Source organism: Bos taurus, chromosome 7, assembly GCF_002263795.3.
Source record: "Bos taurus isolate L1 Dominette 01449 registration number 42190680 breed Hereford chromosome 7, ARS-UCD2.0, whole genome shotgun sequence".
Lineage (NCBI taxonomy): Eukaryota > Metazoa > Chordata > Mammalia > Artiodactyla > Bovidae > Bos > Bos taurus.
In genome coordinates, this window is record NC_037334.1 from 8891887 (window position 1) to 8919180 (window position 27294).

General features: G+C 39.4%; 1 protein-coding gene and 1 pseudogene across 1 annotated transcript; both read right to left on the reverse strand.

Moving 5' to 3' along the window:
- Positions 4008 to 4905, reverse strand: OR7A160P (olfactory receptor family 7 subfamily A member 160, pseudogene; annotated as a pseudogene).
- Positions 13744 to 15094, reverse strand: OR7A98 (olfactory receptor family 7 subfamily A member 98). Its single transcript, XM_024995310.2, has one exon. The coding sequence runs from the start codon at positions 14990 to 14992 to the stop codon at positions 13961 to 13963; it is 1032 nt and encodes a 343-aa protein (XP_024851078.1). The 5' UTR covers positions 14993 to 15094; the 3' UTR covers positions 13744 to 13960.
- Between the last annotated feature and the right edge of the window lie 12200 nt (positions 15095 to 27294).

Sequence of the window (27294 nt, forward strand, 5' to 3'; positions counted from 1 at the left end):
TATTGAATCAATATGTTGTAAACCTGAAACTAATATAATATAACATACGTTGATTACAACTCAATAAAAGATACCTTTAAAAATGCCTATAGGAAACAAAATTTAAGGAAAATCTAGAAATTACTTCTCAAAGAAATGATATACAATAATTGTAATTTAATAATATCAAGTGTGTTACTATTCAAGTTTAGATTTGGAAATGAAAGAATATGACAGAAAGTCTTTTTTAATGTGGGGAGGAAGCAGTACCTAAGTTATAATTTCCTCTTCCATGGGGACATATGGACTCAAATTCAGGTATGGAATACAAAGTTGTCTTTGATTAAATGTAAAGGAGAATGCCTTCCAAATATTAGTGGCTGAATATGTGCAACTCTCATAGATAGATCTGATCGAAATAAAATAAACAATAAGGGATAAGAGATAGGAAAGGTAGTTGGAAATGCATTAAAAGCATGATTTATTAGCACCTAATATACAGAAGAACATTTTCATTTCTATTTAAAGCAAGGGTTTTCTAAGTAAAGAATATTTAAGTGACAACTCTATTCCTTCAGTTAAACTTTTTTTTTTAAAGCAATAGAGATGAATTGCAAAAAATGAAAAGCAACAAGATGAATTGACACTGATTTTACCACACAAAATTTATAAATTCTTACACATTATATATAGTCTTATATATACAAAAAATAAGTAAATAGCAAGCAGCAAGCTTGATGAAAAAATTTAATTGTTTGGAAGAATAAAATATAAAATGGTAATAAAACATGCTGGATTCACCTAGAGGGATGGGGTGGGGAGGGAGGTGTGAGGGGGTGTCAGCTGGGGAAACACATGTATACCTATGGCCAATGCATGTTAATGCATTGCAAAAGCCATCACAATATTATAAAGTAACTATCCTCCAATTAAAATAAGTAAATAAATTTCTATAAAATAAATTAAAAAAGGAAAGGTCCTGATTAGTCATGTCTCCATATTTTCAACAGAGAAAGCGATTGGTTAGCTAATCTACACATGTATTCACTCTTAAAGGAAATAACTACTGATGAAACACATTACTACACCATTTTTCACATGATAATGTGTTTTATTTTCTACATTGAGAGGAGAAATACTGTGAAATATATATATCTCATGAACTGCTGTTTTAAGAAAATATATGGAGGCATTCCTTAATCTGGATACTTCTCATCATAGTCAAATATGCTCCATATTAAAAAAAAATACAAAAGTCCTTGCATCTCTGTACATCCTTCCCCAGCTAATACCCTTTGTCTCTACTCCAGTTAATTGCAAACTCCTTGAACTTAGATTCTACTTTTACTGGAAGCACTTTATACCTCCTATTCCCTCTTCTCATTGGGCTTTCATGTTCATCTTTTAATGGTCAACCTTGACCTTGCATTATTAGTTCAATTTTCATTTCTATTTTTGGAATAAAAAATTAATATATTATTAAGCAAGCACACAAACAATTTCAGTGATTTTGCCTCTGGGTTAGCCTGGACTGGCTCTCAGGTGAACTCGGGTGAATGTTTTTGATTGTTATTCCCTTTGACACTCTGCAGTATTTATCTGGTTCTTGACTCACCTGGGCGAGTCTCTGAGAGGAAGGTCTCAACGGAGATGTCCAAATTCCTCTTGAATGGTTGATGATGGGAATAGGAGCTCTGTTCCCAGACAAGACAGTGAGATGCAGTCAAGCATCAGTCCCCTAAGTCAGTTATGTCTCCAAAAACAACAACCAAGTCCTGTCCAGACCAAGGATGCACAGGCTGAGGGATGCAGCAGAGGAGATATTTACAGCTCCCTGTGTCTACTCATTACCATGTTTCTCTCTTGTTTCCACCACCTCTAATAACTGATTTCCCTGAGGGACACTGGTCTGCACAGATAAAAAAATTTTCCTGCTCATTTTCTATGTTTAGGAGACAATGTTACAAGTCAGATGCATTCAACATTTATTACTCTTTACATGAACTGTCGTGTCTACCCAGAGGAATAAACCTTAAGTTTCCCAATAACTTATCCCAACCATGAATCCATCTTTATCTAGAATCCAAGATTGGTATTTTGTCTTGATTAGGGCCCTAATCAAGCACTAACTGTAGTGGGTCACAGCCCCTAAAATCCTATCACCATCTTTAAGAAGTGGGTTAACAGTGTCATTTTAGTATAAAACCTTAGACAGTACACAGCTTGGATTTATGACAATACTGCCAAAACAATTACACATTTCATAATTCCAGCACAAGACTGGTTATTTTGTTCCTCACAAGAAAGTGTTTAATTGTAAGAGGTATATTTAGATCTTAGCACCTCCTAGAGATTGTATGATTTATCTTTGGAAAACTTTATTCTGTGAGGTAGTACTATTATGAACTCGGTTTTCCATTGTAGAAATGGGGCTCGTAGGGATTAGTGATCTCCCAGTTGTAATCTGAGTAGAAGTAGTGACAGATTCTATTTTCTTGGGCTCCAAAATCACTGCAGATGGTGACTGAGGCCATGAAATTAAAAGATGCTTGCTCCTTGGAAGAAAAGCTGTGACAAATTGAGACACACATTTTATTTATTTTTTTTTAATTTTTTTATTATTTTTTTTTTACTTTACAATATTGTATTTGTTTTGCCATACATCAACATGCATCCACCACAGGTGTACACGTGTTCCCCATCCTGAACTCCCCCTCCCACCTCCCTCTCCAGACAAGCATTTTAAAAAGCACAGACATCACTTGGTTGACAAAGGTCCATGTTGTCAAAGCTATGGGTTTTCCAGTAGTCATGTAATGATGTGAGAGTTGAATCATAAAGAAAGCTTTATGTTCTCAGATTGTGGTGCTCTAGAAGACTCCTGAGAGTTCTTTGGACAACAAGAAGAACAAAGCAGTCAATTTTACAGGAAATAAATCCTGAATATTCACTGGAAGGACTGTTGCTGAAGCTGAAGCTTCAATACCTTGGCCACCTGATGTGAAGAGCTGATTCACTGGGAAAGACCCTGATGCTGGGAAAGATTGAAAGCAAAAGGAGAAGGAGGTGGCAGAGCATGAAATGTTTAGGTAGCATCACCAGCTCAATAGACATGAATCTGAGCATATTCTGGGATATAGTGGAGGACTTGGTGTGCTATATAGTCCATGTCATCACAAAGTCATACATGACTTAGCAAATGAAAACAACATCATGATGAAAGCTAACTTGATTTATTGTGGTGATTAGTTTGTGATATACACAAATGATCAAACCATTATGTTGTACACCTGAAACTAACATAAGGTAATATCAGTTATGTTTCATTTAAAACAACAACAACATAAGGGCTGGTTTAGTCAAAACATTTGTTCAGATCAAAATCACAAACATTATGGGCCTGGGCAATGCCCCCCAGGCATTCTTAGGCAACGGCATCATATCAGTAGATAGATACTGAAATTGGGTTCATGAGACAGTCCACATTATCAGGAAGAGTGGTTAAAATAATGATGTAAAGCAGAGTGACAATACCAAAGTTAAACTGTGGTTTCATCTTTCCCCCCGACAAAGGCATTGCATAAATGATCTTAGATGCCAAGTATAGTTTTATTCATATCAGTATAACAACTCATGATTGCTCTTTCATGGAAACTAGGGGCAATTGTGTGGGACAGTATAAGTCTTTTGAGAAGAAAATATTTTTAAGAAATCTAAATCTCTCCATGAAATATATGTTAATTTACAAATATATCTGATACAAAGTAGAGAAAACTTTGGGAATATATGAAAATGGCCCCAAAGAAAACTGTCTGTATACCAGACAGAGCAGAAAGATTAATAAATTGAATTGTTGAAATTGAATACAAAGGTTGAATTCAAAGAAATAGAAATCCCAGGAAATAATTGGCAACAAATTATATTCCACAGTGCTCAAAGAATCACAATTTTATGTTCTGAAGTTTTGAGTCATGCAATCAAGGACACTTATTCACCTCCAGAATGATTGGTCATTTTATACCTGCCATCCCATATAATCTCTTCAGAGCCCCATTAATATCTTCATTCCTCAGACTGTGGATGAAGGGGTTCAGCATGGGTGTGACCACAGTGTGCATCACTGAGGCTATTGCACTTGAGGGTGAGCTGTATAGCAGCAGAGCTAAGGTACACTCCTAGGACAGAAGAGTAAAACAAGAAGACAACTGAGAGGTGAGAAGCACCGGTGGAAAATGCTTTATTCTTCCCCTGAGCTGATGAGATTCTACATATAGAAGAAACTATCTGAGAATAAGAGTAAAGGATACCAGCAAAGGATCCACAGCCAGCACCCAGTTGAAAAATACAACACAGCATCTTTAAGAAAAATGTCAGAACAGGCAAGTTTGAATATCTGATTGAGATCACATAAAAAGTGGGATATTTCCATGTACAGAAGGACAATCACAACATCATTAAACTTTGTAACAAGGAATTTAGGACACTTAGATCCAGGACACCAGCATCAGCAGTCCACAGAGCTGGGGACTTGGGGTGATATTGTAGTGCAGGGGGTGACAGATGGTGAAGAAGTGGACATAGGCCATCAAAGTCAGGAGAAAGTTGTCCAAAGAGTATGGAAAAATACATCTGGGTGATGTAGCCTTCATAGGTGATACCTTTGCTGTGGGTCTGGGTGTTCCATAGCACATTTGGGATGGTGGTGGAGGTGAAACAGATGTCTACAAAGGACAGGTTGGAGAGGAAGAAGCATATGCGGATGTGGAGGTTGGAGTCTGAGCTGACAGCCAGGATGATAAGCAGGTTTCCAAGCACAGTGATCAGGTACATGGAGAGGAAAAGCCCAAATATGACGGGCTGCAGTTCTGGTTCCTTTGATAATCCCAGAAGAAATCCTGAAAATTGGGTATCATTGCCTGGTCACATGTTTGATGGTAAAGACTAAAATTTTAAAATACTATGATTAATTTTTATATAAATGGACTTCAGTAACATGTTGAAAATGCTGCAATTACAATTGTATGTCAAGCAAAAGCAAACATAAGAGAGAGTGGGTGGTTTTGTTATTTTCATTGGAAGTTCAGGAAGACTGAAAAACAGGGGTATATTTGTACATAAACCTTAAGGAAAAATAGTTGGCAAACAAAGAGTTATCTGGGGAAGTGTGTGCCCTGCAGGGAAAAAAGTTAGTGCAAAGGATCTGAGGAAGGTTCTTATTTCAGACATTCCAGGCTCAATATATTTCCAGTGTGGTGAGCAAAGAGCACAGGGAGAGTGATGACAGATAGTGTCAGAGAGTGGACTCCTTACCACAACTGGGACTTCAGGGCACAAGGAGTCCCTTTGTTAAATTCTGTTCATTACTCATCATCAATTTTGATTTCAAGGCATCCTGTGACTAGGTATGGATCCTAGTCACAAGGATTCTCCTTATCTTCATATGTTGGTTAACATTCTGGTTTCTGTCTTTTAAAGGTCACTTTACTGTATGTGGGTTCAAGTAGTCAACACTCAGAACTGCATCAGCCACAAGACACACAACACACAACACAGAGCATATTTTTCCTGTTAGGGGCACAATACACCCAGGCTTTTCTCATCCCTAAAAGAAAGTGAAAGTGTTACTCAGCTGTGTCCGGCTCTTTGTGACCCCATGGGCTGTAGCCCACCAGGCTCCTCTGTCCATGGGATTCTCCAGAAAGAATACTGGTATGCACTGCCACTGCCTTCTCCAGTGGATCTTCCCAACCCAGGGATCAAACCCAGGTGTCCTGCATTGCAGGCAAAGTCTTTACTGTCTAAGCCACCAAGGAAGCATCTTCTCATTCCTAACCACCAAAATTAGGGAAAAAAAAAAAAAAACCCCTCTAGAAATAAAGCTGTCAATCAAATTATCTTTACCCTAAAGAGTAAAGAAATAACATTCATAGTCCAGTTGGTGGGCCTGCCTGGGACATGTGAACTTGGTGCTTCATTAAAGTGTGACCATTTTCTGTCTTGTATTTAAATAAGTATAAAAACCTCAGCTATTTGTAAGGCCTCCTCAGACAACCATTTTGTCTTTTTGCATTTCTTTTCCTTGGGGATGGTTTTGATCACCGCCTCCTGTACAATGTTATGAACCTCAATCCATAGTTCTTTAGGCACTCTGTCTATCAGATTTAATTCTTTGAATCTTTGTCACATTCACTACTTTATAATTGTAAGGGATTTGATTTAGGTCTTACCTGAATGGCCTGGTAGGTTTCCCTACTTTCTTCCAGTTGTCTGAATTTGTTAATAAGGAGTTCATGATCTAAAACACAGTCAGCTCCCAAAGTTGTTTTGCTGATTGTATAGAGTTTCTTCATCTTCAGTTGCAAAGAATGTAATCAATCTGATTTCAATATTGACCATCTGGTGATGTCCATGTGTAGAGTCATCTCTTGTGTTGTTGGAAGAGGGTGTTGCTATAGCCAGTGCATTCTCTTGGCAAAACTCGGTTATCCTTTGCTCTGCTTCATTTTGTACTCCAGGGTCAAACTTAACTCTTACTCAGGTATCTCTTGATTATCTACTTTTTTTTTTTCTAATTTTATTTTTAAACTTTACATAATTGTATTAGTTTTGCCAAATATCAAAATGAATCTGCCACAGGTATACATGTGTTTTGCATTCCAGTTCCCTGTAATGAGAAGGACATCTTTTTTTGATGTTAGTTCTAGAAGGTCTTGAGGGTCTTAATAGAATCATTCAACTTCAGTTTCTTCAGCATTAGTGGGTGGGGCTTAGACTTGGGTTACTCTGATATTGAATGGTTTGCCTTGAAAATGAACAGAGATTATTGTGGTGTTTTGAGATTGTACCCAAGTACTGCATTCCAGATTCTTTGTTCACTATAAGGGCTACTCAATTTCTTTTAAGGGATTCTTGCCCACTGTCAGTTCAGTTGCTCAGTTGTGTCTGATTCTTTGGGACCACACGGACTGCAGCATGCCAAGCTTTCCTGTCCATCACCAACTCCCAGAGCTTACTCAAACTCATGTCCATTGAGTCAGTGATGCCATCCAACCATCTCATTCTCTGTCGTCCCCTTCTCCTCTTGCCTTCAAACTTTCCCAGCATCAGGGTCTTTTCCAATAAGTCAGTTCTTCTCATCAGGTGGCCAAAGAATTGGATTTTTCAGCTTCAGCATCAGTCCTTCCAATGAATATTCAGGATTGATTTCCTTTAGGATGGACTGGTTGGATCTCATTGCAGTCCAAGGACTCTCAAGAGTCTTCTCTAACACCACAGTTCTAAAGTATCAATTCTTCAGAGACCAGCTTTCTGTGTAGTCCAACTCACATCCATACATGACTACTGGAAAAATCATAGCTTTGACTAGATGGACCTTTGTCAGCAAAGTAATGTCTCTGCTTTTTAATATTCTGCCTAGGGTTGTCATAATTTTCTTCCAAGGAGCAAGTGTCTTTTAATTTCATGGATGCAGTCACAATCTGCAGTGATTTTAGAGCCCCCCAAAATAAAGTTTCTCACTGATTCCAGTGTTTCCCCATCTATTTGCCACAGTAGTAGATATAATGGTCATCTGAATTAAATTCACCCATTCCCATTTAGTTCACTGATTCCTAAAATGTTGATGTTCACTCTTGTCATCTCCTGTTTAATCACTTCCAATTTACCTTGATTCATGGACCTAACATTACAGGTTCCTATGCAATATTGCAATAGGAATAAGCACAGGCAGCTGCGACAGCGCACAAGCACGGCCGAGAGGAGTTACCCCACGTCTGAGGTCAGAGGCCGCAGCGGAGAGGAGCTACCGCACCCGAGGTCAGGGGCGGCGACCGAGAGCGCCAGACTGCGACAGCAAAGGAGTAGCCGAAAGGAGCTATGCCCACCCAAGGCCAGGGGCAGAGGCCAGGAGGAGCTACCTGACACCCAAGATCAGGGGAAGCAGCCATTTAAGCGACCCCACTTCCAAGGAGCAGTGGCTGTGTGGGCTCAGGAGGGCCTAGAGGAGCTACTCCATGTTCAAGGTCAGGAAGGGTGGCAGTGAGGAGATACCCCTCATCCAAGGTAAGGAGCACCAGCTGGGCTTTGCTGGAACAGCCACAAAGAGATACCCCACGTCCAAGGTAAAAGAAACCCAAGTAAGATGGTAGGTGTTGCAAGAGGGCATCAGAGGGCAGACATACTGAAACCATAATCACAGAAAACTAGTTAGTCTAATCACACGGACCACAGCCTTGTCTAACTCAAGGAAACCAAGCCATGCCATGTGGGGCCACCCAAGATGGGCGGGTCATGGTGGAGAGGTGTGACAGAATGTGGTTCACTGGAGAAGGGAATGGCAAACCACTTCAGTATTCTTGCCTTGAGAAACCCATGAACAGTATGAAAAGGCAAAATGATAGGATACTGAAAGAGGAACTCCCCAGGTCAGTAGGTGCCTAATATGCTACTGGAGATCAGTGGAGAAATAACTCCATAAAGAATGAAGGGATGGAGCCAAAGCAAAAACGATACCCAGTTGTGGATGTGACTGGTGATAGAAGCAAGGTCCGATGCTGTAAAGAGCAATATTGCATAGGAACCTGGAATGTTAGGTCCATGAATCAAGGCAAATTGGAAGTGGTCAAACAGGAGATGGCAACAGTGAACATCGACATTCTAGGAATCAGCGAACTAAAATGTACTGGAATGGGTGAATTTAACTCAGATGAGCATTATACCCACTACTGTGGGCAGGAATCCCTTAGAATAAGTGGAGTAGCCATCATGGTCAACGAGAGTCCAAAATGCAGTACTTGGATGCAATCTCAAAAACGACAGAAGGCTCTCTGTTCGTTTCCAAGGCAAATCATTCAATATCACAGTAATCCAAGTCAAGCCCCAACCAGTAATGTTGAAGAAGCTGAAGTTGAATGGTTCTATGAAGACCTACAAGACCTTTTAGAACTAACACCCAAAAAAGATGTCCTTTTCATTATAGGGGGCTGGAATACAAAAGTAGGAAGTCAAGAAACACCTGGAGTAACAGGCAAATTTGGCCTTGGAATATGGAATGAAGCAGTACAAAGGCTAATAGGGTTTTACCAAGAGAACCCACTGGTCATAGCAAACACCCTCTTCCAACAACACAAGAGAAGACTCTATACATGGACATCACCAGATGGTCAACATCAAAATCAGATTGATCATATTCTTTGCAGCCAAAGATGGAGAAGCTATATACAGTCAGCAAACACAAGACCAGGAACACACTGTAGCTCAGATCATGAGCTCTTTATTGCCAAATTCAGACTTAAATTGAAGAAAGTAAGGAAAATCACTAGACCATTCAGGTATGACGTAAATCAAAGTCCTTATGATTATACAGTGGAAGTGAGAAATAGATTTAAGGGACTAGATTTGATAGACAGAGTGCCTGATGAACTATGGACTGAGGTTCATGACATTGTACAGGAGACAGTGATCAAGACCATCCCCAGGGAAAAGAAATGCAAAAAAGCTAAATGGCTGTCTGGGGAGGCCTTACAAATAGCTGTGAAAAGAAGAGAAGTGAAAAGCAAAGGAGAAAAGGAAAGATATAGGCATCTTAATGCAGAGTTCCAAAGAATAGCAAGGAGAGATAAGAAAGCCTTCTTCAGCGATCAATGCAAAGAAATAGAGGAAAACAACAGAATGGGAAAGATTAGAGATGTCTTCAAGAAAATAAGAAATACCAAGGGAACATTTCATGCAAAGATGGGCTCAATAAAGGACAGAATGGTGCGGACCTAACAGAAGCAGATGATATTAAGAAGAGGTGGCAAAAATACACAGAAGAGCTGTACAAAAAAGATCTTCATACCCAAGATAATCATGATGGTGTGATCATTCACCTAGAGCCAGACATCCTGGAATGTGAAATCAAGTGGGCCTTAGAAAGCATCACTATGGACAAAGCTAGTGGAGGTGATGGAATTACAGTTGAGCTATTTCAAATCCTGAAAGATGATGCTATGAAAGTGCTGCACTCAATATGCCAGCAAATTTGGAAAACTCAGCAGTGGCCACAGGACTGGAAAAGGTCAGTTTTCATTCCAATCCCAAAGAAAGAAAATGCCAAAGAATGCTCAGACCACTGCACAATTGCACTCATCTCACATGCTAGTAAAGTAATGCTCAAAATTCTTGAAGCCAGGCTTCAGCAATACGTGAACCATGAACTTCCAGATGATCAAACTGGTTTTAGAAGAGGCAGAGGAACCAGAGATCAAATTGCCAACATCTGCTGGATAAATCAAAAAAGCAAGAGAGTTCCAGAAAAACATCTATTTCTGCTTTATTGACTCTGTCAAAGCTTTTGACTGTGTGGATCACAATAAACTGTGGAAAATACTGAAAGAGATAGGAATACCAGACCACCTGACTGGCCTCTTGAGAAGCCTATATGCAGGTCAGGAAGCAACAGTTAGAACTGGACATGGAACAACAGACTGGTTCCAAATAGGAACGTCAAGGCTGTATATTGTCACCCTGTTTATTTAACTTTTATGCGTAGTACATCATGAGAAATGCCAGGCTGGAAGAAACACAAGCTGGAATCAAGATTGCTGGGAGAAACATCAATAACCTCAGATATGCAGATGACACCACCATTATGGCAGAAAGTGAAGAGGAACTCAAAAGCCTCTTGATGAAATTTAAAGAGGAGAGTGAAAATGTTGGATTAAAGCTCAACATTCATATAACGAAGATCATGGCATCTGGTCCCATCACTTCATGGGAAATAGATGGGGAAACAGTGTCAGACTTTATTTGAGGGGGCTCCAAAACCACTGCAGATGGTGACTGCAGCCATGAAATTAAAAGACACTTACTCCTTGGAAGTAAAGTTATGACCAACCTGGATAGCATATTCAGAAGCAGAGACATTACTTTGCCAACAAATGTCCGTCTAGTCAAGGCTATGGTTTTTCCAGTGGTCATATATGGATGTGAAATTTGGACTCTGAAGAAAGCTGAGCACCGAAGAATTGAGGCTTTTGAACTGTGGTGTTGGAGAAGACTCTTGAGAGTCCCTTGGACTGCAAGGACATCCAACCAGTCCATTCTGAAGGAGATCAGCCCTGGGATTTCTTTGGAAGGAATGATGCTAAAGCTGAAATTCCAGTACTTTGGCCGCCTTATGCAAAAAGTTGACTCATTGGAAAGGACTCTGATTCTGGGAGGGATTGGGGGCTGGACGAAAAGGGGAAGACAGAGGATGAGATGGCTGGATGGCATCACCGACTCAATGGACATGAGTTTGAGTGAACTCTGGGAGATGGTGATGGACAGGGAGGCCTGGTGTGCTGAGATTCATGGGGTCACAAAAAGTCAGACACGACTGAGAGACTGAACTGACCTGATGTAATATTGTTCTTTACAGCATCAGACTTTACTTTCACCACCAAACACATGTGCAACTGGGTGCTGTTTCCACTTTTGCTCAGGTTCTTCATTCCTTCTGGAGCTATTTCTCCCTTCTTCTCCAGTAGCATATTGGACACCTACCAACCTGGGGAGTTTATTTCAGTGTCATATTTTTTGCCTTTTCATAGAGAAGCAAAATGCAAGGAAAAATGGAAAGTTACACCCATTTGAATGCAAGTTCAACAAGGAGAGATAAGAATGTCTTCCTACATTACTTTGCCAACAAGGCTCCATCTAGTAAACACTATGGTTTTCCCACTAGTCATGTATGGATATGAGAGTTGGACCATGAAGAAAGCTGAGCACTGAAGAATTTATGCTTTTGAACTGCAATGTTGGAGAAGACTCTTGAGAGTCCCTTGGACTGTAAGGAGATCCAACCAGTCCATCCTAAAGGAAATCAGTCCTGAATATTCATTGGAGGGACTGATACTGCAGCCGTAGCTCCAATACTTTGGTCACTTGATGCAAAGAGCTGACTTATTTGAAAAGACCCTGATGCTGGGAAGGATTGAAGGCAGGAGGAGAAGGGATTGACAGAGGATGAGATGGTTGGATGGCATCACTGATTCGATGGACATGAGTTTGTTCAAACCCTGGGAGATGGTGATGGACAGGAAAGCCTGGTGTGCTTAGTCATGGGGTTGCAAAGAGTCAGACGCTACTGAGCAACTCAACTGAACTGATACTTAAATGATCTTGATAATTGCTTCTTTTTCAATTGATTTTATGTGGGAAAAAATAAAGTAGAAAAATTCCTAAAAAAATAAATTAATAAATAAATAAACTATTTAAAAGCACAACTAAAAAAAGAAAGAAAGAAAAGAAAGTCTTCCTAAATGAACAATGCAAAGAAACAGAGGAAAGCAACAGAACGGGAAAGACTAGAGATCTCTTCAAAAAAATTAGAGATTACAAGGGAACATTTCATGCAAAGATGGGTACAAAAAAGGAAAGAAATGCTATGGACCCAACAAAAGCAGAAGATATTAAGAAGAAGTGTCAAGAATACACAAAAAGACTATACAAAAAAAAGATCTTAATGATCTGGATAACCACAGTGGTATTACCACTAACCTAGAGCCAGACATCTTGGAGTGTGAAGTCCAGTGAACCTTAGGAAGCATCACTGTGAACAAAGCTTGTAGAAGTGATGGGATTCCAGCTGAGCTATTTCAAATCCTAAAATATGATGCTGCAATAGTGCTGCACTCAATATGCCAGCAGAATTTGAAAACTCTGCAGTGGCCACATGACTGGAAAAGGTCAGTTGTCATTTCAATACCAAAGAAAGGCAATGCAGAAGAATCTTCAAACTGCCATACATTTGTACTCATTTCACATGCCAGCACAATAATACTCAAAATCCTCCAAGGTAGGCTTTAACAATGCATGAACTGAAAACTTCCAGATGCACAAGCTGGATTTAGAGAAAGTAGAGGAACTAGACATCAAATTGCCAACATCTGTTGGATCATAGAGAAAAGAGAGTTCCAGAATAACATCTACTTCTGCTCTATTGACTATGCTAAAGCCTTTGACTGTGTGAATGGCAACAAACTGTGGGAAATTCTTAAAAATATGGGAATACCAGACCACTTTAGTAGCCTCCTGAGAAACCTGTATGCATGTCAAGAAGCAACAGAACCAGACATGGAACAACGGATTGGTTCCAAATTGGGGAAGGAGTACATCAAGTCTGTATATTGTCACCCTGATTACTTAACTTATATGTGATAGAGAAGCCATAATTGTAGGCAGCATAGAATTTTTTTAGCCAAAAACGAATAACACAGGGAGCTCAACTTGATGCTCTGTGACAACCTAGAGGAGTAGTATGGTGTGGGAGGGAGGCTCAAGAGGGATACTCCAGTATTCTTGCCTGGAAAATCCCATGGACAGAGAAGCCCGGCAGGCTACAGTCCATGGGATTGCAAAAGAGGCAAACACAATTTAGCGACTAAACAACAACAGCAACAACACATGGTAGATATTGGGGACACAGGCTGAATAATTGTATGACACCAAAAGACCAGTTCTAAAACTCAGTGGCATGAATAAAGTCGATATTATCAGGAAGGACAGTTAAACTGGTGATACAGAAAAATTACAGAGCCAAAATAAAAACACTGGTTTCAGACTTTACTCTACAGTTGAATTCTATAAGTTACTTTAGCTGCCAAAGGCATTTTTTCCTCATGAGTAGAGAAGAATTATTTTAAATACTTGAGAAGATGGATATTTCTTAAGACAAAGGCCTTAAGAAATCCAATTTTTCCTACCAAATAAATGGAAGTTTCCAAATATTTCTCACCCATGTTTGGGAAAAATTTAGGGAAAGTAGAAATATAGAAAAAAAAAATGGAAAATTGTCCATGCATCAGCTATTAAGAAAGCTTAATTGAGTTACTTAAATTATATGCTGAATTTAAATCAAAGAGTGCAAAACCCAGGCAATTCATAAAAGGAACAAATGCTCTTTCAACAATCTGATCAAGAATCACAATTTCTGACTCTAATGCTTTGAGCACTGCAATTACCAGCACTTCCTCAGCCCCAGGACAAATGGCCCTTTCATAGCTGCCACTCCAAAGAATCTTCTCAGAGCCCTCTTTATGTCTTTATTTCTCAGACTGTAGATGAAAGGGTTCAGCATGGGTGTGACCACAATGTACATCACCGAGGCTATTGCACTTGAGTGTGAGTTGTGGGTAGCAGTAGAGCTAAGATACAATCCTAAACCCGTAAAATAAAATAAGGAAGCAACAGAGAGGTGAGATGCACAGGTGGAAAATGCTTTATACTTCCCCTCAGCTGATGAGATTCTACATATGGAGGAAACTATCCTAGAGTACGAGTAACATATACCAGCCAGGGGGACAGCACCGAAAAGCCCAACTGCAAAATACATCACAGCATTATTAAGAACGATGTCAGAACAGGCAAGTCGGAGTACTTCTTTCAAGTCACAGAAAAAGTGGGGGATTTCCAAGACTGTACAGAAATACAGTCTCAGTACCAGTAAGCTTTGTACCAAGGAATTCAGGGCACTCATAATCCAGGACAGGAGCACCATCAGTCCACAGAGAATAGGGCTCATGATGACTGTGTAATGCAGGGGGTCACAGATGGCTATGAAGCGGTCATAGGACATGACAGTTAGAATTAAGTTCTCCAGCTCTACTAATAGTATGTAAAAATGCATCTGGGTGATGCAGCCTCCATAGGAAATGGCTTTGCTCTGTGTCTGTATGTTCACCAGCATCTTTGGGATGGTGGTGGAGATGAAACAGATGTCTACAAAGGACAGGTTGGAGAGGAAGAAGTACATGGGGGTGTGGAGGTGGGAGTCTGAGATTGTGGCAAGAATGATGAGCAGATTCCCAAACACAGTGATCAGAAACATGGAGAGGAAAAGTCCAAATATGATAGGCTGCAGTTCTAGTTCCTCTGATAATCCCAGAAGAATAAATTGTGCCATCCCTGTATCATTTCCTTGTACCACGTGGTGGTGATCACTACTAGGGAAGAAAAATATAGCATGATTAATTTCTACATGTGTGCACATTAACACAGTAAAATGCTATGAATTACAATATTTAATCATCTTTAAGTAATCTACTGTGTCATCTGTGATTAGAAATTCCTGTCTAACACTCAACCGTTTCCCCAAGAGGTCATGATTATACTGTTTTAAATCAAATGTCTTTCACATATTCTAGAAATTCATGTTGAGTATCAACCATCTTCTAGGGTAAATGTGTGAGATGCTGAGAACAAAACTTCCAACAATGCAATGATGAAGAAAGAATATGAGCTAGCAAATGAAATATATATATATATATATATATATATATATATATATATATATCATCTCATGTGGTGACAGATGATATGGGGGGGAAAAGGCAGGTATAAATGTAATAAAATATCCATGCATGGATATGTTACATTTTACTGAGAGTTCAGGAAGATATGCAAAAAGAGACATTTGAACAGAGACCCGAAGCAAGACAAAGCAGAGACATCAGTCTCTGGGGAACCAGTGTTCCCTATTGGGAAAAGAGTCTGCAAAGTACCTGAGGGCAGGGCTTGTTTCAAATATTCAAGACTTAAAAAGCAGCAAAAGTGTCAAGGGAAACAAGCAAGAGTGAGTGTGAGGAGAAATAGTATCAGAGGATGATAAGGAATAAGGTTTTCCTGCTACAGCTGAACTTTCAAGACACAAGAAGTACTTCATCCACATGTTGTTACTTTCACATTTTTACATTTGTTTTGATTCCTGTGAATTAAAATGAATTGACTCCTTTATTTGCATCTTCTGGTTGACATTATTGTGTCTGTGTTTTAAGGGTAACATTTTTGAGTTGATAATTTAAGAATCACTTTCCAGAGAACTGCTCATTCCCCACAACACACACACACACACACACACACACACACACACACACACACAACACACACACTTACACACATCATGTCTTACTGGGCTTGTAACTCTCTGACTTTTCTCACTTTGGGCTACAGTAATTACGAAAGCAGCGATGAAAGATAGTCATCAACACTATGTTGTTTTTGCCCAAGAAAATGCAGAAATAGTACCCAAGTTCTAGACAGTAAGCTTCCTATGAACTGTATTCCATTTAAATGTGACTACTTTGTGCCCTGTATTGGGCTTCCCCTGTGGTTCAGCAGTAAATAATCCCCCTGAAGTGCAGGAGATGCAAGAGACACACGTTTAATCCTTGGGTTGGGAAGATCCCCTTGAGGAGCGCATGGCAACCCACCCCAGTATTTTTGCCTGGAGAATCCCATGGACTGAGGAGCCTGGTGGGCTACAGTCCATGGACTTGCAAAGCATTGGACATGACTGAAGCAATTGAACAAGCATGCATGCATTAAAAAAAAAAAAAAAAGGAGTTCAAAAAACTGATAGAATGAAAAGTCCTGTGGAGGAAAATAAGGTCTACCTGTGGGTCACATTCCTTGGTGGTTGCCTTGTCCTAGGATACAGGCCTTGGAGTATGTATACCTCACTTATGCAGACATTTCAACCTCTATGACAAGTCTGATGGCATCAGGGATTTACACCATGGTCTCCCCTACAAACCTGTATTGAATACTTTCATTTTCAAAGCAAAATCTAATAAACTCAGCTGGTCCCTAACAGACCATGGAAAAGAGAAAGATTCCTTGATTCTGATAGCTTTCCAATGACAGTTATATTGCCTTGATACTCAAAATATCTCATAAAATATTCTAGAGCAATTTATCAAAGCAGGAAGGAGTAATCATTTTAGGACAACAGGAGCATTCCAGTAGAAAGTAAGCAAAGGGAATAAGGCTTCCTTGGTGGTTCAGATGGTAAAGAATCTGCCTGAAATGCAGGAGACCCAGGTTTGATCCTTGGATCATCAAGATTCCCTGGAGTAGGAAGTGGCAACCTACTCCAGTATTCTTGCTTGGAGAAACCCATGGATAGAGGAGCCTGGCGGGCTACAGTCCATGGGTTCACAAAGAGTTGGACACAACTGAGCAACTAACACTTCCAAGGGAATAAACCCACAACTGACAACAGAAAATAGACAATACACAATTATAGATGAGGATTTTAAAAGATAAATTCTCTAGGCTGGTGCACAGGGATGACCCAGAGGGATGGGATGGGGAAGGAGGTGGGAGGGGGGGTTCAGGATGGGGAACACATGTACGCCCATGGCGATTCATGTCAATGTATGACAAAACCAGTACAATATTGTAAAGAAAATAAATAAATAAAACTGAAAAAAATTAAAAAAAGATAAATGGTAACAGACTTTTGTAAATGATCTTGAATACAAAGCTTTTGATTCATAAAACTGACTTTTGAAACTCACTGTTATCACATATTAGCCATTTGAATGTAGTGGATCTACAGACCCATTCTAAATGTTAATGACCTAATTCAAATAGTGGGGATAGTGGTATCTATCCTCCTAAGTTGGAAGGCAAATTTAGTCAATACATGTAAAAATTCAGCATAGTTCCTTTCTCATACTAAATTAGCAGGTATCACAGAGATGTGAATTTGCTTGTTTTTTCTTTCTACCTTCCAAATGCTTCCCTTGCTTCCCTACCTCTTGGTATTTAAGAATTCCAAAGTAAGACTCATTTTCATACCCCTGTTTTCATTCTAAGCACAATATTTTCCTGTGAATATATAACCTGAGGAAAGATACTGTGAAATGTTTGTCTCAAGAACACTGTTGCAAGGCAGTATATAATTCCATAGATGTGGGTCGTTCTAATAAAAATGGAAGGTATTCAAGTACTTCCCAAATTCAAAAGTCTTTTTGTAAATGTGGATATTTCATTTCATATGCCTCCAAACCCACTTTTCTTACTCTCCTTAAATGTATAACTCCTCTAATATGCTCTGATTTTACTGGAACCACTTGATGCTCCTCATTGCTTCCTCATTCTCATCCAATTGGGTTTCCATTCCCATCACTTAATTGTCAACATTGATTCTTGTGCTGCTGAGTTCATCAGACATTTCTCGAAAAATTTTAACATATAAAATAAATGAATTATAAGTTAATTAGTCAATCTAATGAACAACCATGGCTAATATTTCAGCCCTGGTGTGGGCCGATTAGGTTCTCAAGTGACCTCAGAAAAAAGTTTTCCACTTGTATTCTCTCTCAAACTTCCTTGAAGTACCTATAGAACTCTCACACTCACCTGGATGGGGATGACAGGAGGAAAGCCCCTGTGTGGATATCCATGTTTCTCCGTGGATGGTTGATGATGCAGGCTGAAGCTCTGTTCTCAGGCAGGTCAGAAGGAAAGAGGGAAGCATTGATCCTTTCAAATGTAGGACTCCAAAACCAATAACCATGCCCTGTGCAGCTCAAGGTTGTATAGACTGAGGGATGCAGCCAAGGAGAATTTACAGCTCTCCATGTCTGTTCATTAGGCACTGTTTCCATTGTTACTCCCACATCTGAGCACAACACTTCCCTGTGGGACACTGGTCTAGATAGGAAAATTTTCCTGATGAGTCTCTTTCCCCAGAAGGTTAATTAGAAGTAAGATGAATCTAGTTTTTATTACCCTCTTCCCATGAACTTGGCTGCCTTCCAGAGGTCTAATCTCCTTGTACTTGATCCTTGTGTGTGCTAAGTCACTTCAGTTGTGTCCAATTTTTGCAACCCTATGGACAGTAACTTGCCAGGGGCCTCTATCCATGTATTCTCCAGGCAAGAATACTGAAATGGATTGCTATGCCCTCCTCCAAGGGATCATCCCAACTCACAGATCAAACCCACATCTCATGTCTCCTGCATTATAAAGTGGGTTCTTTTCCAATAGCACCACCAGGAAAGCCCATATCAACTATACTTCAATTGAAAAAATAACTTAAAGAAACAAAAAAATGGTATTGACTTAATGATCTGACATAGATTAGCAATAAAATTGGCAAAAGAGTAGACATGCACTTCAGTTCAGTCACTCAGTAGTATCTGACTCTTTGCAACCCCATGGACTGCAGCAACCCTGGCTTCCCTGTCCATCACCAACTTCTGGAGCTCGCTCAAACTCATGTCCATCAAGCCAGCAATGCCATCCAATCACTTCATCCACTGTCGTCCCCTTCTCCTGCCTTCAATCTTTCCCAGCATCAGGGTCTTTTCTAAGGAGTCAGTTCTTTGCACCAGGTGGCTGTAGTATTGGAGCTTCAGCATCAGTCCTTCCAATGAATATTCAAGACTGATTTTCTTTAGGATGGATTGGTTTGATCTCCTTACAGTCCAAGGGACTCTCAAGAGTCTACTCCAACACCACAGTTCAAAAGCATCAATTCTTCAGCACTCAGCCTTCGTTATAGTCCCACTCTCACATCCATAAATGACTACTGGAAAAACTAGAGCTTTGACTAGATGGACCTTTTTTGGCAAAGTAATGTCTCTGCTTTTTAATATGTTGTATAGAATGCTCATAGCTTTTCTGCCAAGGAGCAAAGGTCTTTTTATTTCATGGCTGCATTCACCATATGCAGTGATTTTGGAGTCCCCAAAAATAAAGTCTCTTAGTGTTCCAACTGTTGCTCCATTTATTTGCCATGAAGTGATGGGACCGGATGCCATGATCATAGTTACTTTTTTTTTTTTTTTTTTTGACATTAAACATTCAATTTATTTCAAACATGAAAATTTACATTTTGCATAAAACAGTATAAAAACATTATAAAGTTATAATTCCAATGTAAATTATTAGATTTGAGTATATCTAATGATTCTTTCTCCTTTGTATCCTTCTCATCAGAGTACCTTCTAAATGGATACCCCTGAAGTATTTAGCTCCCCTCTAATGTACTTTCAGACCCGTGAGGTAGCTCCTCCATTCTGGCCAAGAAGCTACTGGCTTGTACAGTTTTGATTTTAATTCCAGTTAACCTGAGAAGGATGATTCTGTTAATTTCTCCCTCCCCTCAGGAAAGAGATTAGCTGCTTTCTGAAGGCTCTCTCTAAACCAGTGTGTTGTTTTTTTTTTGTTTGTTTGTTTGTTTTGTTTTGTTTTTACTTTTATTTTATTTTTAAACTGTTGAGTTTTAAACCAGTTTTTTCACTCTCCTCTTTCACCTTCATCAAGAAGGTCTTTAGTTCCTCTTCACTATCTGCCATAAGGGTGGTGCTCTGCATATCTGAGGTTATTGATATTCCTCCCAGCAATCTTGATTCCAGCTTGTGCTTCATCCAGTCTGGCATTTTGCATGATGTAATCTGAATATAAGTTAAATAAGCAGGGTGACAATACACAGCCTTGACATAATTCTTTCCCAATTTGGAACCACTCTCTTCTTCCATGTCCAGTTCTAACTGTTGCTTCTTGACCTGCATACAGATTTCTCAAGATACAAGTCAGATGGTCTATGGTCTGGTATTCCCATCTCTTGAAGAATTTTACATTGTTTGTTGTTATTGACACAGTCAAAGGCTTTGGTGTAATCAATAAAGCAGAAGTAGATGTTTTCTGGAACTCTCTTGCTTTTTCTATGATCCAACGGATTTTGGCAATTTGATCTCTTTTTCCTCTGCTTTTTCAAAATCCAGCTTGAACTTCTGGAAGTTCACGGTTCATGTACTGTTGAAGCCTGGCTTTGAGAATTTTGATTATTACTTTGCTGGAGTGTGAAATGAGTGCAATCATGGGGTAAGTTGAAAATTCTTTGGTATTGTCCCTTTTGGGGGTTGGAAAACTGACCTTTTCCATTCCTGTGGCCACTGATGACTTTTAACTGAATGTAATACTCAATGTTCCTAGAAACAGTGGCACATAGTAGATGTTCAATTATTTGTTGAATGAATCAAGAATCAGGTACAGTAGAGATGCACATTGGGCTTTCCAGCTGGCTCAGCCAGTAAAGAATCCACCTGCAATACAGGAGACCCAGATTCAATTCCTGGGTCAGGAAGATCCCTTGGAGAGGGAATGGCTACCCACTCCAGTATTCTTGTTTGGAGAATTCCATGGACAGAGGAGCCTGATGGATTACAGTCCCTGGAATCCCGAAAAGTAAGATACGACTAGGCAACTTTCGTTGCCTAACACTTTCACTTTTCATAGTGATTTCAAGATAACTGAATGCAACAATATTGAACAAAAATCTACAATTAACTTATATAAGGACATAAAATATTAACAATTTAATGATACCAACATGAGCTACTATTTCAACTTAAATTCCCAAAGACTTAGAAATAAAATATCTTAAAGGATTTTAAAATGTTAGAATAAAGGAGTACTCAAGTTACAATTTGTTCTCATTTTAATATATTTGGATTCAAATATGCATATGAAAGATGAAGTTGACATTTTCAAATGGTAAAGAAGAATGCTTTCCAAGTGCTCACCAAAAGTGATACAACTTTTAGAAATATGTTTAATCAAGAAAGGCTGATAAGAGCAATAACGAGTATTTCCATGTATTTCCATTTCCAATAACAGATTTCCATGTATATAAATGTATAAAAGTTTATTTATTCACACTATGCAAGAGAACATTCACTCTTGTTTTTGTTTATAACAAGGATTTGCAAGTGGCAAGTATTAAAGTGACAGTTCAATTATTGCAGTTAAAAAAAAAAAAGCTAAAAAGTAGAAAAGCAATGGAAAAACAACCATATAACTGAGTGATATAGAACTAAAGAGCCTCTTGATGAAAGTGAAAGAGAGTGAAAAAGCGGGTTTAAAACTCAACATTCAAAAAATGGCATCCAATCTCATCACTTCTTTGCAAATAGATGGGGAAACAATGGAAACAGTGACAAACTTTATTTTCTTGGACTCCAAAATCACTGCAGATGGTGACTGCAGTCATGAAAATGAAAGACACTTGCCCTTTGGGAGAAAAACTGAGCAACCTAGACAGCATATTAAAAATTAGAGACATTACTTTGCTGACAAAGATCCACATAGTCAAAGCTATGGGTTTTTGAGTAGTCAGGTATAGATGTGAGATTTGAATTATAAAGAAGGCTGAGCGCTGAAGAATTGATGCTTTTGAACTGTGGTATTAAAGTAGACTCTTGAGAGTCCCTTGGACTGCAAGGATATCAAACCAGTCAATCCTAAAGGAAATCAATCCTGAATATTCATTGGAAGGACTGATGTTGAAAATGAAACTCCAATACTTTGGCCAGCTGATGCAAGGAACTGAGTCCTTAGAAAAGCTGGGAAAGATTGAAAACAGGTGGAGAAGAGGATGACAGAAGATGAGGTGGTTGGATGGCATCACCAACTCAATGGACATGAGTTTGAGCAAGCTCCTGGAGCTGATGATCGACAGGGATGCCTGGGTTGCTGCAGTCCATGGGGTTGCAAAGAGTTGGACACGACTGAGTGACTTAGCTGAACTGAGTAATATAAAGAACAACATATGACTGAGTATATGTTATCAAACATTCTAATATATCTACATACTTAAAATAATAAAATTGCATGCAATAATTTTGTGAATGGTAGTGGTGAGAGTCGGCACCCTTGTTTTGTTCCTAACTTTAGGAACACCATTGAGGATAATGTTTGCTGCAGTTTTGTCATATATAGCTTTTATTATGTTGAGATATGTTCCTTCTATTCCTGCTTTCTGGAGAGTTTTTATCATAAATGGATGTTGAATTTTATCAAAGGCTTTCTCTGCACCTATTGAGATAATCATATGGCTTTTATTTTTCAATTTGTTAATGTGGTATATTACATTGATTGATTTGTGGATATTCAAGAATCCTTACATCCCTGGGATAAAGCCCACTTAGTCACGGTGTATGATCTTTTTAATGTGTTGAAAGCAAAAATAAAAAAATGGGATCTAATTAAAATTAAAAGCTTCTGCACCACAAAAGAAACTATAAGTGAGGTGAAAAGACAGCCTTCAGAATGGGAGAAAATAATAGCAAATGACGCAACTGACAACCAACTAATCTCAAAAATATACAAGCAACACCTGCAGCTCAATTCCAGAAAAGCAAACGACCCAATAAAAAAATGGGCTAAAGAACTGAATAGACATTTCTCCAAAGAAGACATACAGATGGCTAACAAGCACATGAAAAGATGCTCAACATCACTCATTATCAGAGTAATGCAAATCAAAACCAATATGAGGTACCATAACATGAGAAACGCTGGACTGGAAGAAACACAAGCTGGAATCAAGATTGCTGGGAGAAATATCAGTAACCTCAGATATGCAGATGACACCACCCTTATGGCAGAAAGTGAAGAGGAACTCAAAAGCCTCTTGATGAAATTTAAAGAGGAGAGTGAAAATGTTGGATTAAAGCTCAACATTCGGAAAACGAAGATCATGGCAACCGGTCCCATCACTTCATGGGAACTAGATGGGGAAACAGTGGAAACTGTGTCAGACTTTATTTTTCTGGCCTCCAAAATCACTGCAGATGGTGATTGCAGCCATGAAATTAAAAGACGCTTACTCCTTGGAAGGAAAGTTATGACCAATCTAGATAGCATATTCAAAAGCAGAGACATTACTTTGCCAACAAAGGTTCATCTAGTCAAGGATATGGTTTTTCCTGTGGTCATGTATGGATGTGAGAGTTGGACTGTGAAGAAGGCTGAGCACCGAAAAATTGATGGTTTTGAACTGTGGTGTTGTAGAAGACTCTGGAGAGTCCCTTGGACTACAAGGAGATCCAACCAGTCCATTCTGAAGATCAGCCCTGGGATTTCTTTGGAAGGAATGATGCTAAAGCTGAAACTCCAGTACTTTGACCACCTCATGCGAAGAGTGGACTCATTGGAAAAGACTCTGATGCTGGGAGGGATTGGGGGCAAGAGGAGAAGGGGACGACAGAGGATGAGATGGCTGGATGGCATCACTGACTCGATGGACATGAGTCTGAGTGAACTCTGGGAGTTGGTGATGGACAGGGAGGCCTGGCGTGCTGCGATTCATGGGGTCACAAAGAGTCGGACATGACTGAGTGACTGATCTGATCTGATGAGGTCCCATTTCACACCAGTCAGAATGGCTGTGATTCAAAAGTCTACAAGCAATAAATGCTGGAGAGGATGTGGAGAAAAGGGAACCCTCTTACACTGTTGGTGGGAATGCAAACTAGTACAGCCACTATGGATAACAATGTGGAGATTCCTTAAAAAACTGGAAATAGAACTGCCATATGACCCAGCAATCCCACTGCTGGGCATACACAATGACGAAACCAGAACTGAAATAGACACGTGTACCCCATTGTTCATCGCAGCACTGTGTATAATAGCCAGGACATGGAAGCGACCTAGACGTCCATCAGCAGATGAATGGATAAGAAGGCTGTGGTACATATACATAATGGAGTATTACTCAGCTATTAAAAAGAATACATTTGAATCAGTTTTAATGCAGTGGATGAAACTGGAGCCTATTATACAGAGTGAAGTAAGCCAGAAAGAAAAACACCAATACAGTAAACTAACGCATATATATGGAATTTAGAAAGATGGTAATGACAAGCCTGTATGCGGGACAGCAAGGGAGACACAGATGTATACAACAGTCTTTTGGACTTTGTGGGAGAGGGAGGCGGGGGATGATTTAGGAGAATGGCATTGAAACATGTATAATATACAGGAAACGAATCGCCAGTCCAGATTTGATGCAGGATGCAGGAGGATTGGGGCTGGTGCACTGGGATGACCCAGAGGGATGGTATGGAGAGGGAGGTGGGAGTGGGGTTCAGGATGGGGAACACGTGTACACCCATGGTAGATGCTGATGTATGGCAAAACAAATACAATATTGTAAAGTAAAAAATAAAATAAATAAATAAATAATAGAACCAAATTTTAAAAAAAGGAAAAAAAATTGTGAATAAATGAAACATCAAATTTTTGTTGAAAAGTATGATCAAACATGGGAATCCAACCAATGCAACCAGAACATACAAAACAAAAGACTCTCACAGACAATATATTTTATCAAGAAAGTAAATGACTAAAAAATGGAAATATATATATAACATCATTGGTAATAAAATAATTGCAAGTATTATAATTAGTAATAATTAAAGCTCTTTAGTGTGCCCATTTTCACATAAAACATTTTTTTTATGTGAATATCCAGAGATAGAAAAGATACTGAGATATATAAATTCCAAGTAATGCTGCAGTAGGCATGTATTTGCATAAATCCCTTGGTCAGGATTTATTTTTGCAATCCTTATTGTAAAATTCAGATTTAAATACAAGAATGTAGGGAAAACCACTAAACCATTGAGGTACAACCTAAATCAAATCCCTTAAGATTACACAATGAAAGTGATAAATAGATTCAAGGGATTAGATCTGATAGACAGAGTGCCTGAAGAACTATGGATGGAGCTTCATAACATTGTTCACCAGGTAGTGATCAAAACCATCCCCAAGAAAAGGAAATGTAATAAGGCAAAATGGTTGTCTGAAGAGGCCTTACAAATAGCTGAAAAATGAAGAGACACAAAAGGCAAAACAGAAAAGGAAAGATATATCCATTTGAATGCAGATTTCCAAAGAATAGCAAGGAGAGATAAGAAAGCCTTCCTCATTGATCAATGCAAAGAAATAGAGGACAACAATAGAATAGGAAAGACTAGAGATCTCTTCAAGAAAAGTAGAGATACTGAGGGAACATTTTGTGCAAAGATGGGCTCAGTAAAGGACAGAAATGGTATGGACTTAACAGAAGCAGAAGGGAAAGATTGAAGACAGGAGGAAAAGGGAACAACAGAAGATGAGATGGTTGGATGGCATCACTGACTCAATGGACATGACTTTGAGCAAGCTCCAGGAGATGATGAAGGACAGGAAAGCCTGGGTTGCTGCAGTCCATGGGGTCTCAAAGAGCCAGACATGACTGTGGGATTGAACAACTTGGTCAGGATCTTTCTAATTAATATGAAAACCAAGCACTCGACTTAGTGAGTGAACAAGAGTAACAACATACCATAACCTACCTTAGAACATTATAGTGATTGCAAAAAAATTTATTTATGATGTAGTCATAAATAAATGTAGTTCTCATACTACATTTATGATGTAGTCCCCTTATGCACTTCATTCCCCATTATGTTAATGATACTCAGAAGGCTTTAATGTTATGCTCAATAAAAGTGAAAATGAAGTGGTTCAGTCATGCCCAGCTCTTTGGGACCCCATGGACTGTAGCCTACCAGGCTTCTCTGTCCATGGGATTTTCCAGGCAAGAGTACTGGAGTGGGTTGCCATTTCCTCCTCCAGGGGATCTTCCCAATCCAGGGATTGAATCCAGGTCTCTGGCATTGTAGGCAGACACCTTACCATCTAAGCCACTGGGGAAGTGCTCAATATTTTAAACCAAATAAGAGATGGAGTCTTGATTGGAATCTCTCAGGAGGCTCCCAGTTTTCAAACACTGGAGCAGTGATTCTCAACCAAGAGTGATTTTGCAATTAAAGATATTTGGCAATATTTGAAGGGGTCCTACTGAACTCTTCTGACATACAGGACATCATCCAATGCAAGTAATCATACTTCCCAAGTATCAACACTGAGAAAGTGATGAAACCTATTCTAGACTAGCACTTCTCTAAATCCACTGCTTCTACAAATTACCAAGGATTGTATTTCAAATGTAAATTATTATTCAGTAGGCCAGATCTGGAGAATGAAATGGCAACCCACTCCAGTGTTCTTGCCTGGAGAATCCCAGGGATGGGGGAGCCTGGTGGGCTGCCGTCTATGGGGTCCAACAGAGTCGGACACTACTGAAGCGACTTAGCAGCAGCAGCAGGCCAGATCAGGGGCCCAGGGACCTGTGTTTCTAACAAGACTCTAAGTGTTATTTGATAGTACAGGTCCTGGCCTGTGGATGACAATTTGAGTAGCAAGAAAGTGGTCTGTGTTAGATCAGGTGTAAGTAGTTTTAGGCCTTCACCCAGAATCCTCCAATCTTTCTTAATTTTGAAAGAAAAGATTTTTGGTCACCTGTTAGGTTGTGATAAATTTGTGTTTGATTTTTTATAAAAGTATTAGTTAAGTCACTCAGTCGTGTCCAACTCTTTGCGACCCCATGGACTGTAGCCCAGCAGGCTCCTCTGTCCATGGGTTTCTCCAGGCAAGAATACTGGAGTGGGTTGCCATTTCCTTCTCCAGGGGATCTTCCCAACCCAGGGATCAAACCCAGGTCTCCCGCATTGCAGGCAGACACTTTAACCTCTGAGCCACCAAAGTGACATCAAATAATTTCTATTAGGATAATATTTTGCAGTAGTCACAATAAGATCCTCCAAAAGATTTCTACAGAAAAATCTCAAGAACTTTGGAATAGCCTAGTTTACATAACTAGTT